Here is a 14,808-nt window from a genome sequence, read left to right on the forward strand (position 1 = left end):
TTTGTTACCCCTTCCAAAATTTAATAGCCACAACTGTAAAATTCGATCACTAAGTTAGAATAATTCGATTGGAAAGAAATTTGGTTGTTATCACGAATCTGTTTTCTCTGTGTAGGTATAAACTTCTTCACAGACCTCCAAGTTGGAAGAACTATTGGATTACGATCGAATATTTGGCAATATCCCTAGTTATCAAAACTATGAACCGCAGTAGGTTGGATATGATCCAGGGATATTAGCATTTCAGTCATAATTTTTAGCATAAGACAGATTTCTGCCGATGAACTTATGATGCTATTCTAGGGTAGGAATTCAATAAATGTTATAAAAAGTCCAGTTTGGCTGATCAAAACGGCTATATAAAACGATTTTCGACATACCAAAAAAAGATATTGTTCCATAAGATAAATTTTAATGGCTTCGGACTTGGTGTAATGGTAGTTTTATCATTGACAGAAAATGAGTGTGACAAAAACTAAAAGGGTTACTTCGATAGTATGTTAGTTGTAAGTTTATATTTAGGTAAAATTAATAAAATAAATTATAAATTAGATTAATCATATATAATCAAAAATGATTGGCTAATTATTTAAAATCTTGGCAATGATGAACAGGTGAGTGTGTGAGTTCGGTGGTGCGGGAATAGGGTCATAGAAAAGAAAAAAAGTTAGAGGAATAGATATTATGACATGGTTGGGTGGGCGATTAAAAGGACTAACATCTGTCCTAAGATTATAAGGTGGCATGTGTAAAATGTTTGTAGTTTTGTTTGTTTTCATTTTTGTATTTTTTTTTGTGTTGCTGTCAAGAAACTGACGAGAGGGTTGGGACCTCCTGGGAACAACTGAGTTAGCTGGTAGACTCGTCAGGCACAAAACAGACCGTAACATAAATGGAAGTGAAATCACTTCTATACGACTTCTCGAAAAATTAAAAACCGAAAGAATTTTGACTTGTGGCACTATTCATTCTAATAGAAAATTAACTCCCGCAAATTTTAAACCGAACAAAAACAGTGGAAAGAGGTGATTGAGTGACTGAGAGTATCTGTGGTATTAGTTAAAATAAATGGATGGATAGAAAAGCAATTTACTTAGTGTCTAGACGAAACAATAAAGGACAGAAAAATTAAGTAAGTTTCCCTTTACTTATGCGTGGAGTGGGCCACGCAGATCAATTACATTCCTTTTATGGTGTCATAGAATTTCCTGTGCTCTCATAGAGATTGCTTTTGTGAATTCTTATATTGTATTTTGTCCAATAATATTCTGAAAAATCAGTTCCTATTGTCCAGAAGGTACTTCTGAGTACCAAGGACTAGCATGGATTTTGTTGTTGCAAGAGTTAGGTTTTTGACAACAGACTTAGGTTTTTGATAATTACCATTCTTCTCTATGTTACCCTATGGCACTGTGCAATACATTTTGTTGTTGTTCAAACTTCGGAGTCAGTCGTAATTCAGCTCTGGGTGGAGAAAGAGCTCGCGCGTCATTGTCATTATCGCTTAAGGGCAATCAGGCCGTCCCTTTTTCGCTGCCTTCGAGAGTTTTGCGGCTCACTCTCGCATTGGATAATGTTTGGCGTCGTCTAACTGTACCGCGTTACAGTTTCTCGAAGTTTACATTGTCCACATGTAATCGTTTTTGGTTTTCATAACCTAACTTTTTAATAAATGATTTAAAGTTCCAGCTTCCTATATGAAGATATAGGTCGACTGGGAACTACAAATCAACGTGGGATAACCTGGCAATTTGAGAGTTTTTCAACTCCGCCAACCAAATTTAAATTCTAAAAAAAAAAAAACTTCGGAGTATCTCACGTCTATGTATAATTCTCTATGCACACTCCCATTTCCCAGTAGGGTGTTTACCAAAGCTACCACTTTGTTTCAGCAAACCGACCACAAAGTCCGGCAACTTTCCGGCCAGAGCTGTAAATGAATCATTCTTTTTTGATTTTAATTCATTATGAATTAGCTAAATTTTGAATTAATTCATTGAATTGAAAAAATGAATTGAATGAAATTTGAATCAATTCAAACGAATTAGGCAGAAATGAATTTCAATTCATTTCCAATTCAAATGAATTTGTAAAAATGAGTTGCAATTCATTTACAATTCATTTGAATTGAATTGATTTTGAATTAATTCAAATGAATTAGAAAAAAGAATTAGCAATTCAAATGAATGATTCAAAAATGAGTTGCAATCAATCAAATTCAAGAGCAGATCTCTAGGGGGAATGAAAGATTTCTCCTACCAAAATGAAAATATCCAGTACAAAAATTGAAAAGCCTTGTCCTGTATACGCGCCTGATCAATAAAAACATGGTGTTTGGAGTTTATTTCTTCAAGAAGAACTGATTTTTATTTTGAAATACACTGAACGACAAAACATATTTAATATTCAAAAAGCAATTAATAATTTTTGAAATTTTGTGACCCACGACCACCCAACAACAAACTTTTTGCTAATATTTATATTATATTTATTTCAAAAAAATAAAACTATCTTCCAAAAATAATCAAAAATCAGGAAAAATAAGAATGTATGTAGTTCAAAACACAATTGAGTTTCATAAATAAGGCTAATTAGATTTAATTAGAATGCATCATTCACCTTAAACAACAATAGCTTTTCAAAATTATCATCTGAAAGAAATCCACGTTTAGGGATGTTTAGAATAGAGGCGTACGAAAATAATCTTTCAACACCAGCTGACGATTGTAACGGCGCATTATATTTAAAGGAAGACTTTTTAACCGTCGATTAATTATACTGCATACTTAATGACATTGAAGAATCTGCTTAATATGCTGCGAATTTCGCGTCGGAGTTGGAAATGAATTGCTAATTTTTTTTCTAATTCGTTTGAATTAATTCAAAATCAATTCAATTCAAATGAATTGTAAATGAATTGAATTAATTCAAAATCAATTCAATTCATTTGAATTGGAAACGAATTGCAATTCATTTTTACCAAATTCATTTGAATTAATTCAAAATCAATTCAATTCATTTGAATTGGAAACGAATTGCAATTCATTTTTACCAAATTCATTTGAATTGACTCAAATTTCATTCAATTCATTTTTTTGTGTGAATGATTCGCGAATTAATTCAAAAATGAGTGATTCATTTACAGCTCTGTTTCCGGCTTGACATCTGTTTATTTTCTTTTATTTGTTGTTGACAAACTAGTTTTTTCGCAAAAGACAAAATTTCTCCCCTTGAAAAAAAAAAATAATTAAGTTTTATAAGTGAAGATTAAAAAGATAAAAGAATACCACATTAATTGCAAAGGAATATGAATTCCAAAGAGCTTTATTCGATTAGAGAATGGGCTCCTTTAACAGATGTACTGGATCGCATACCAACACGTATAAATCGTGGCCTATTTCAGGCGGATCTCAATATAACATGTATCGATGCAGTGGAGGAGTTTTTTGCCCTGGGTACAGATGCCGGTATGGTGTTTTGGTACAATAGACAAACCGGAGATATACAGAAATTAAAAGCAGAGGTAAGTTTCTAGTTGCAGAAGATCAAAATGAAAAATAAAAAACCCCACTCCAAACAATGACTCACACAGAGCATGCCAAAGGGGGATTTTTAATTTGTTTATGGTTTTTATTACATGTTTTATTAGACCACAACACGCATAACATGTGTAAAAATAGTCGATTCGGTGGAGTACATGGTGGCGGCGGGCAACTCAAGTGGTCAGGTTAATGTCTTTCAAATCCAAAAGGAAATGCCGCCCGATTTAAATTTGGTAGCACCCTGCACCAAAAGCAAGCCCATAGAACGTTATACTATAAGGGATTTGCATCAGTGTGCTTTAAGTTGCTGTGAGTGGTCGAAAAATGGCATGAAATTGTATTCGGGAGATCGTAATGGTGTGGTGGTGCTGACAGAGTTTGATTATCAGGCGGTAAGTAGTTTTATTTATTAATGTTTAAAAATCGATATTTAATATCTTTAAATTTTCGAATAATTTTATATTTTTTTTTTAGCACATTAGCAAATCCATTGAAATCTTAAGTGAAGCTTATGAAATCGTTCAATTAAGTGCCCATCAGGGCTTTTTACTTGTGTCCACACTTTATCGTTCTATTGTTTGCCAACGTAATGCAAAATCATCAAAAAATGACAATTGGATTGTTACGCAAATCGGCAAAAAGGATCGCAAGCAATTGGTGGACTGTGGTGGTACATTTTTCAAACAGTCCTCAACGTCCAATGGCAAACGTCCACGTTTAATATGCGGTCGGCCTAATTTACGTTTCTGGCTGGCCGATACCGAGGGCAATGTGGAGAAGACTTTGTTATTTCGTGATGCTGTTACACAAAGTCCCACCTGGGAGATACCGATATTGAATCCAAAGTTTTCTATGCATAATAAATCATTGTTAACTTCCACATTTTCATCACCATCAATGCATACAGACGAAGAATTGCCCGCTATTGGTGATGTCCGAAATTTTCGCAATATCTATTCGTATGCGGGAGAAGACACACTAATAGTGACGCACGATGAAAGGGCTTTGTATGTTTTAAATTTAGAGCGTTTAAGGGTAGAGGCGGTGGCTAAAGGTTTTCGTAAAATCATTGATTTTTGTGTCTGGAATAAGGAGATATTTGTATTGGAGGGTGAACGTTCGCTATTGCGTTTGGCCCCCATGCCAGAGAAACCAAATAAGACAGGTAATAACTAAACTATATAAGGAAGTTTTATGGATTTTAAAATTTTGTTTTTTTTTACAGCCAAAATTATATACAATCCCTCTTTGCCGCATCCAGTGCCCATATTGGGCTCCTCCATATGTGGTTCCTTTGAGGCCCCTGTTGAATATGAGCCCGAAGAGCAGCCCATTACAAATGCCGAGGAATGCTTTGAATTACCACCCATAGAACCATTGAATCTCCAAATACCCATTGAATTGGCAGTTGAATCTTCAAAAGCTGAACAAAATAGACGCTTAGAGGTTTTTAAAGAAATTTCCGAAATGGACTTTGATGATGATATTTTACATCACAGTGGCATATTAATGAAAAATGCACGCAAAAAACGTCATAAAAGTCGGGATAGTTCGAGGGACAATAATAAACAAGGAGGTATTGTGGAAATTGGCCATGCTGTGGTGCAAGATGACAATGAAGTGGAAGCTGCTGAAAATAATAAAAAGAAAGTGGAGTTTACTACGGCCTCCACTAAAATGGAGGCAAGTTTTTGTAGCAGGGAGAGTGAGAAAAGGTGAGTAGATAGTTACTCCAAAAAATATGTCCCACACGCTCAAGTTATTCTAAAGAAAAATAAATGGCAGCCAGTTGGGTTTGGCTCAATTTTTCTATAGAAAAATATCTGCCAGTTTTTGCTAGCTCAATTTTCTATAGAAAAATATCTGCCAGTTTTGGCTGGCTCAATTTTTCCAAAGAAAAATATCAGTTAGTTTTGGCTGGCTCAATTTGTCTATAGAAAAATATCAGTTAGTTTTGGCTGGCTCAATTTGTCTATAGAAAAATATCAGCCAGTTTCGGCTGGCTCAATTTTTCTAAAGAAAAATATCAGCCAGTTTCGGCTGGCTCAATTTTTCTAAAGAAAAATGTCAGCCAAAACTGGCTGGCTCAATTTTTCTATAGAAAAATGTCAGCCAAAACTGGCTGGCTCAATTTTTCTATAGAAAAATGTCAGCCAAAACTGGCTGGCTCAATTTTTCTATAGAAAAATGTCAGCCAAAACTGGCTGGCTCAATTTTTCTATAGAAAAATGTCAGCCAAAACTGGCTGGCTCAATTTTTCTATAGAAAAATGTCAGTCAAAACTGGCTGGCTCAATTTGTCTATAGAAAAATGTCAGTCAAAACTGGCTGGCTCAATTTGTCTATAGAAAAATGTCAGTCAAAACTGGCTGGCTCAATTTGTCTATAGAAAAATGTCAGCCAAAACTGGCTGGCTCAATTTTTCTATAGAAAAATGTCAGTCAAAACTGGCTGGCTCAATTTGTCTATAGAAAAATGTCAGTCAAAACTGGCTGGCTCAATTTGTCTATAGAAAAATGTCAGTCAAAACTGGCTGGCTCAATTTGTCTATAGAAAAATGTCAGCCAAAACTGGCTGGCTCAATTTTTCTATAGAAAAATATCAGCCAGTTTTGGCTGGCTTCATTTTTCTATAGAAAAATATCAGCCAGTTTTGGCTGGCTTCATTTTTCTATAGAAAAATATCAGCCAGTTTTGGCTGGCTTCATTTTTCTATAGAAAAATATCAGCCAGTTTTGGCTGGCTTCATTTTTCTATAGAAAAATATCAGCCAGTTTTGGCTGGCTTCATTTTTCTATAGAAAAATATCAGCCAGTTTTGGCTGGCTTCATTTTTCTATAGAAAAATATCAGCCAGTTTTGGCTGGCTTCATTTTTCTATAGAAAAATATCAGCCAGTTTTGGCTGGCTTCATTTTTCTATAGAAAAATATCAGCCAGTTTTGGCTGGCTTCATTTTTCTATAGAAAAATATCAGCCAGTTTTGGCTGGCTCAAATTTTCTATAGAAAAATATCAGCCAGTTTTGGCTGGCTCAATTTTTCTATAGAAAAATATCAGCCAGTTTTGGCTGGCTCAATTTTTCTATAGAAAAATATTAGCCAGTTTTGGCTGGCTCAATTTTTCTATGTATGTATGTATTGAAGGTAGCCAAAATTTATATTTTTGTTTTAATTTTAGCATCTCCTCTTCCACCATGGGTCTAAATCTCAAAGAAGCCTTTAGCCAACACTTACCAAACGTCTTAAGTCCTACAACACTTAAGCAAACTATAGCCGAAAAAGCCAAATCATTGGCAGAAGAATTAGATCTGCCCGAAGTATCATTACAGCCCATAACCGACGAAGAATTATGTCTATCGAAATATTTATCACAACCACCAGCTCCCCAACCACCACAACAACTATCTTCTCCCTTGGCCACAATATATCCCACTGAAAATATCTTCAAAGATACCAGCATACAAACGACACCCCAAAAAAAGCTCTACTACATAGAAGAACAAACTATAACAGATTTTACAGATGGCCAGCCCATTGAGGATATCTGTCACACCCTAAGAGCCACTACTATAATTGAAACAAATAATGTGGAAGAGGAAAATGCTACTGAGGCAGCAAATAAATCTTTAAAATTTATTAATACTCAACCGGAGAACAATTATGAAATTGAGAGCTTTTTATTGGATTTTAAAAGAGCTGGAGATCCTCTAAGTAAGCCCAGTGTAAATCCAAATCTCCCACCAGCATCTAGTGCTAAATCTGAAAATGAGTCTTCAACTGGTTCATCAAGTGAATGGGAATTTTTGGATAATTAATTTCGCAAATGAAAGTAAACAGTCTTTAAAAACTATACATTCCTTAAAATCATAATTAAGTAGCAGTTTTAAACTTTAAACTAACAAAATAGAACAAAAAAAATAGTAGATAAGACAAAATTCAGCCGATTTATAATGAAATTGAAGGCCATGTGTAACAAAAAAGCATAAAATGAAGTTTCGACAACCAAGCTTTTGGGAAAAATTCGGCATATCGCTAAATTATTTATTTTCAATTTAGCAAAACAAAAAATAAACTCAAAACCAAAATTTCATTATAGAAACACCTATTACCTATATGTTTGTGATTTATCTTGTATTATTTTATATGATCTGTGGTTGTTTACTAAAAATCACAACTTTAATTTATCAGCCAAATTATGAAAAAAAAATTCCCCGGAAATTTTTTCCCTTTTCTTATTTTTAACATTGAATTTGAATAGGAAAAGGGAAAAAAAAACTCCCGGGGAATTTTTATTCATTATTGGGCTGTATGTATTTATTTTGTATGTAAAATTTTTTAAACTTTTAATTATTATCTCTTATTTATATATAGTTTTATTTATAATTTTAAGGTGCTCATTTATGTATTTCAGTCGGTATTAATTTTTTATTATACATTTATATTATATCTAAAAAATATTATACATATTTTGTTGTTATTATTTTATTTATAATTGTTTAAATATTTTCGATTTTATTTTGCACTTTTAAAGCTTTTGATGTTCTTAGAAAGATAAAAAAATATCAACAAAAACACACCAACATTCAAATAAAAATTGCATATCGCTTGACTGCATAAGAAAAATAAACGCTTTTATCGTAAATTAAATAGATTAGCTATGTTGTTTTTATTTAAAAAATAATTTTTACTTAAGCCCGGTTTAGCTGGCTCTATTGTTCTATAGAAAAATGTCAGTCAGTTGGGTCAGGCTCAATTTTTCTATAGAAAATTTCCAGCCCGGTTTGGCTTCCTCAATTTTCCTATAGAAAAATGTCAGCCCGGTTTGGCTGGCTCAATTTTTCTATAGAAAAATGTCAGTCCGGTTAAGCTTCCTTAATTTTGAAAAGTGTCCGCCAATTGGGTCAGGCTCAATTTTTCTATAGAAAAAGTGTCCGCCAATTGGGTCAGGCTCAATTTTTCTATAGAAAAAGTGTCCGCCAATTGGGTCAGGCTCAATTTTTCTATAGAAAAATGTCAGCCAATTGGGTCAGGCTCAATTTTTCTATAGAAAAATGTCAGCCAGTAAGGTCTGGCACAATATTTCTATAGAAAAATGTCAGCCAGTAAGGTCTGACTGAATTTTTCTATAGAAAAATGTCAGCCAGTAAGGTCTGACTGAATTTTTCTATAGAAAAATGTCAGCCAGTAAGGTCTGACTGAATTTTTCTATAGAAAAATGTCAGCCAGTAAGGTCTGACTGAATTTTTCTATAGAAAAATGTCAGCCAGTAAGGTCTGACTGAATTTTTCTATAGAAAAATGTCAGCCAGTAAGGTCTGACTGAATTTTTCTATAGAAAAATGTCAGCCAGTAAGGTCTGACTGAATTTTTCTATAGAAAAATGTCAGCCAGTAAGGTCTGACTGAATTTTTCTATAGAAAAATGTCAGCCAGTAAGGTCTGACTGAATTTTTCTATAGAAAAATGTCAGCCAGTAAGGTCTGACTGAATTTTTCTATAGAAAAATGTCAGCCAGTAAGGTCTGACTGAATTTTTCTATAGAAAAATGTCAGCCAGTAAGGTCTGACTGAATTTTTCTATAGAAAAATGTCAGCCAGTTTTGGCTGGCTCAATTTTTCTATAGAAAAACGTCACCCAGTTTTGGCTGGCTCAATTTTCCTATAGAAAAATGTCACCCAGTTTTGGCTGGCTCAATTTTCCTATAGAAAAATGTCAGCCAGTTTTGGCTGGCTCAATTTTCCTATAGAAAAATGTCAGCCAGTTTTGGCTGGCTCAATTTTTCTATAGAAAAATATCAGCCGGTAAGGTCTGGCTAAATTTTTCTATAGAAAAATATCAGCCAGTAAGGTCTGGCTCAATTTTTCTATAGAAAAATATCAGCCAGTTTTGGCTGGCGCAATTTTTCTATAGAAAAATGTCAGCCAGTTATGTGTGGCTCAATTTTTCTATAGAAAAATGTCAGCCAGTTATGTGTGGCACAATTTTTCTATAGAAAAATGTCAGCCAGTTATGTGTGGCTCAATTTTTCTATAGAAAAATGTCAGCCAGTAAGGTCTGACTGAATTTTTCTATAGACAAATGTTAGCCAATTGGGTAAGACTCAATTTGTCTATAGAAAAATATCAGCCAATTGGGTCAGACCCAATTTGTCTATAGAAAAATGTCAGCCCGGTTTGGCTGGCTAAATTTTTCTATAGAAAAATGTCAGCCCGGTTTGGCTGGCTAAATTTTTCTATAGAAAAATGTCAGCCCGGTTTGGCTGGCTCAATTTTTCTATAGAAAAATGTCTGCCAGTTGGGTCAGGCTGAATTTTTCTATAGAAAAATGTCAGCCGGTAAGGTCTGGCTCAATTTTTCTATAGAAAAATGTCAGCCGGTAAGGTCTGGCTCAATTTTTCTATAGAAAAATGTCAGCCAGTAAGGTCTGGCTCAATTTTTCTATAGAAAAATGCCAGCCAGTAAGGTCTGGCTCAATTTTTCTATAGAAAAATGTCAGCCAGTAAGGTCTGGTTCAATTTTCCTATAGAAAAATTTCTATAAAAAAAAATATTAGCCAGTGTCTGTCTAAATTGTCTGTCAACTATAACAAACCCAATGTCTGTAAATCAAATGAAATTCTTTCCCAAATCATTTAAAACTGTAAACATTTTGAAAATTTTCCATAAACAAAAAGTCGTAGATGTATCTAATTGCAATAAAATACATTTTGCCCACATCTTTTATTATTGAAAACGTCATTAAATGTTTGGGGTTCAAATACATTCTGAAATTGTTTACATTCAAGACAGACAGACAGTCCAATTAATTGCGTTTGAGTCTCAAATTGATGAAATATTACGGATATTCACTAAAAATTAAACGAATTTTTTTTATTACAATTAATAAAAAACATCCCTTGAATACCCTTAATAAACGTTTTCGTGTTTTTTTAAATCTTAAATATCATTGCTATATTAAATATCATCGCAATGTATTGCTGTTTATTTAATAGTACAAATGTGTATTTAATAGGTTTGTCTTTCGAATAATCGAGAATAGATAAACAGTGCACGAATTTGACACTTTTTTTCTGTCAAGCTGAATCCAGTGGTGCCTAACCGTTTTTAGGTAGTTTTCGGTTTAGCTTATTGATTAAATAAGCCGATAATTACTGGCGAATACTCCAATAAATTTATTTCCAAGCTAAAATTTATAAAAATGTTTGTGTAAACAAGAAATGATTTCTTGACAAACCGGATGAATTTAGTAATATTTTATTATTTTTTAAAATTTTTATTATTTTTTTTTTAATAAACAAATTATTGGAAATTTTGATTAAATTATTCGAATAATGATTTGTATACGTTATTAATTTTACTAAACGTGGCAACTTTTAAAAATTAATTGATCTCTCTAATAATAAAAAAGATTATAAACTTTTATTCGATTAAATTCGAATAATTGACAACCCTAGTATTTAATCATTAATTATTAAATATTGTTTTATTTTACTAAGTTTTCTTTCTGATGCTATAATTTATTTCCGATATAAAAAGTAAAAAAAAAAATTCACATGTATTACACATCAGTGAAACGTGCATGCAGTTCATTGATGCAAAATGGGCGTGGGTGGATTTATAATCGTATTTACAGTCGCTGCAACTGCCTCGTAAATGCAATGTGCATCAGAATTAGCAAAGTCACTTATCATTACAACTAATTTTTTTGTATAAAACATTTAATTGTAAAACAATAAGAAATTTTTTCAATATAGAGCAATAGAAAAATTAAATTATATGCAGTTTTTAAAGGAGTTAATTCAATTTGAAAATGTATTTCACCATGAGAGACGAGTAATTTCTAAATTTTGGGGGATTTCATGACAAGTGAACCAATTTTTAAAATCGATGTCTTCCGATTGATTTGAAATTACTATCCAATAGGAAAAGCCCTAAGCTTTCTTTTGAACAAAAAAAATAAATAAAAAAGTGTCCATTTGAAAAAGAAGGCAAAAAAGTTTTTGATTTTGCAAAAAAAAGTGAAAAATTTTATGTCTTGAATTACAAAACATTTATTTTGATAAATATCCAACTCGCATCCCACTAAGCGACCAAAAAGCTCTTCAAGGGAAAGACCTAAGCTTTCTTTTGATGTATATAACGCCATATAAATTCGGAGCAACGCACATTCTAGCTTATCAAAATTCATAACTCGGTAATAAAAAAAGGTACAGTCACGCATTTTGGTACAACTTCACAAATTCTGTAAAAAATGGGCGGAATTGGACAACTGCCACGCCTACATCCCATATAAGATAAAATTTTATATTACACTAGGCGTTGTCCTGTCCAAATTAAAAAAAATGCCTGTGTTCGATTTGTGAATTTATGAGAAGCGTTTTGGAAATGGGTAAAAATAGTTAAAAAGAAAAAAAAACTTATTATGGAATGATAATTATATATATAAGTTTGTCATTCCGTTTGTAATTTCTACATTTTTCATTTCCGACCCTATAAAGTATATATATTCTGGATCCTTATAGATAGCGGAGTCGATTAAGCCATGTCCGTCTGTCTGTCTGTCCGTCTGTTAGTTGAAATCAATTTTCTGATGACCCCAGATATCTTCGGGATCCAAATCATCAATAATTCTGTCATACATGCTTTCGAGAAGTTTGCTATTTAAAATCAGCAAAATCCGTCCATAAATAACGGAGATATGAGCAAAAAACCGGGACAACATCGATTTTTGATCTATATATGGATTACTAAGTCATTAATATAGACAATATGGATATCAAATGATAGATATTTCAAAGTCCATTGCAACGATAAGGCTATAGTAAGTTGGACCTACAATGGGTCAAAATCGGGAGGAACATATTTTTTAACCCGAATTTTTTTTTCATCAAAAAATTTTTTTGTCATACATTTTTTTTCCAAAACAAAAAATTTTAAAAAAAATTGGAAAAAAATTATTTAAAAAAAATTGGAAAAAACTTTTTTTTAAAAAATCGGAAAAAATCTTTTGTTAAAAAAAATTAAAAAACAAATTAAAAAAAAAAAAAATTTGGAAAAAAACAATTAAAAAAAATTAAATTTTGTTTACCTAAAAATATTTAAAAAAAATTATTTTAAAGTATAATTTGGTGAAGGGTATATAAGATTCGGCACAGCCGAATATAGCTCTCTTAATTGTTATATAAAAAAAATCGATTTTTGTTCAGAAATATGAGTGATCACAGATCGAGCTCTTTTTCTTAATTAAACGCTTATTGGCCAAGTTATAAGCGATTTTAGATATTTTGAGTTTTTATGTAAGAAAATCGATTTTTGTTCAGGAATATGAGTGATCACAGATCGAGCTCCTTTTCTTGATTAAACGCTTATTGGCCAAGTTATAAGCGATTTTAGATATTTTGAGTTTTTATATAAAAAAATCGATTTTTGTTCAGAAATATGAGTGATCACAGATCACAAATTTAGATATTTTGGGTTTTTATATAAAAAATCAATTTTTGTTCAGAAATATGAGTGATCACAGATCGAGCTCCTTTTAGAATTTAGATATTTTGAGTTTTTATATAAAAAATCGATTTTTTTGTCAGAAATATTAGTGATCACAGATCGATCTCCATTTCCTGATTAAACGCTTTTTGGCCAAGTTATAAGCGATTTTAGATATTTTGAGTTTTTATATAAAAAAATCGATTTTTGTGCAGAAATATGAGTGATCACAGATCGAGCTCCTTTTGTTGATTAAACGCTTATTGGCCAAGTTATTAGCGATTTTAGATATTTTGAGTTTTTCCATAAAAAATCGATTTTTTTGACAGAAATATGAGTGATCACAGATCGAGCTGCTTTTCTTGATTAAATGATTATTGGCCAAGTTATAAGCGATTTTGAGATATTTTGAGTTTTTATATAAAAAAATAGATTTTTGTTCTATGAGTGATCAGAGATCGAGCTGTTTTTCTTGATTAAACGTTTATTGGCCAAGCTATAAGCGATTTTAGATATTTTCAGATTTTATATAAAAAATCGATGTTTGTTCAGAAATATGAGTGATGAGCTACAACGGTAAAAGTTATTTCATTTACGGCAGACGAACTGAAAAGGTATTTTAGAGTTAACGCTAAATTTGAACCTACAAATTTACCAAATATTTATTAAACAACTGATCTTTAATCGAATTTTTTTGGAAGATTCTTATTCATATTTCAAATTGGTATTATGAGTAATGCCACGATTTGTTATTTACTTTCAAAGCTCACTTAAAAAATAAAACCATTAATTTATTACTGGCCACATAATGAAAATTTTGTTCTAGAATAATGGAAAACTTTGCAAAATTTTAATAGACACAGTTTGCAATTTATGGTGTTGTGTTGATGGTGTCAAACAAATTTGTTATTATTATGTATGTCCATGCATACAAAAGTTGTTAGTAGTAGAAATACATACATATTTTTCAATTAAATCTGGAAAAACACAGAAACAGATGTATATTAAAAAAACTTTCCATTCAATATTCTCCACTAAACTACAAAAACTGATGTACTCGCATGAAGGAGTGCTGTAATCATAGAGAAATACACATAGAGCGGATAGTAGAAAGAAAAGCAGTGCTGAATCATAATCTGTGACAATAAAATATTTTTCTGATATAGGGATTATATGGAAGGTAGGGTGGATTATGGACCGATCCTCACAAAAGTTGGTAGAAAGATTTAGGTTCTTTTTAAACTTGTTTATGTCCAATTTCATCACGATATTAATTATTATAAGACAATTATATATGTTTATTTATGAGGGGACCTTGTATGGGGACTGGGGACTAGGGACAAATGTTGCCCAATTTTCGCCAAACTGTACAGTATAATTTCAGAGTACTTAGAACTAATTTGTGCAAAATTTTATCAGGATTGCTGCATAATAAACATATTTATGACTGCTCAAACAGTAAAGCGGGGGAACATTTGTATGGGGGCTAGGTGAAATCATGGATCAATACCAAACAAACCTTATCAACAGAGAGTATTCGTGGAAAATGTCAGCTAATTCGTTTGGGCACTATCGTGTTTTCTACAGACAGAGGACCAAGAAGATATATAAATGGGTATAACATTTACTCTACATAATCCCACATAAATATACATACATATTTATTCATTTTACTTCTACAATAAACATAGAGCCATAACAAGATTATTCCATTAAATACGATCTTCCGCACGATGTTTGATCTCGTTTCATTGTAATATCTTTGCTTGATTAATTCCATGGATATG

The 14,808-nt window shown here is 32.1% G+C and overlaps 1 protein-coding gene across 1 annotated transcript; it reads left to right on the forward strand.

The window, feature by feature from the left end:
- The first annotated feature begins 3,220 nt into the window (after positions 1 to 3,220).
- Positions 3,221 to 7,712, forward strand: LOC135961861 (WD repeat-containing protein CG11141). The gene is made up of 5 exons (XM_065513494.1): positions 3,221 to 3,523; positions 3,650 to 3,934; positions 4,017 to 4,707; positions 4,768 to 5,257; positions 6,718 to 7,712. Exons 1-5 carry the CDS (start codon positions 3,308 to 3,310, stop codon positions 7,352 to 7,354), a joined length of 2,319 nt encoding a protein of 772 aa, XP_065369566.1. The 5' UTR covers positions 3,221 to 3,307; the 3' UTR covers positions 7,355 to 7,712.
- Positions 7,713 to 14,808: the final 7,096 nt, after the last annotated feature.

This window comes from Calliphora vicina, chromosome 5, assembly GCF_958450345.1.
Source record: "Calliphora vicina chromosome 5, idCalVici1.1, whole genome shotgun sequence".
Lineage (NCBI taxonomy): Eukaryota > Metazoa > Arthropoda > Insecta > Diptera > Calliphoridae > Calliphora > Calliphora vicina.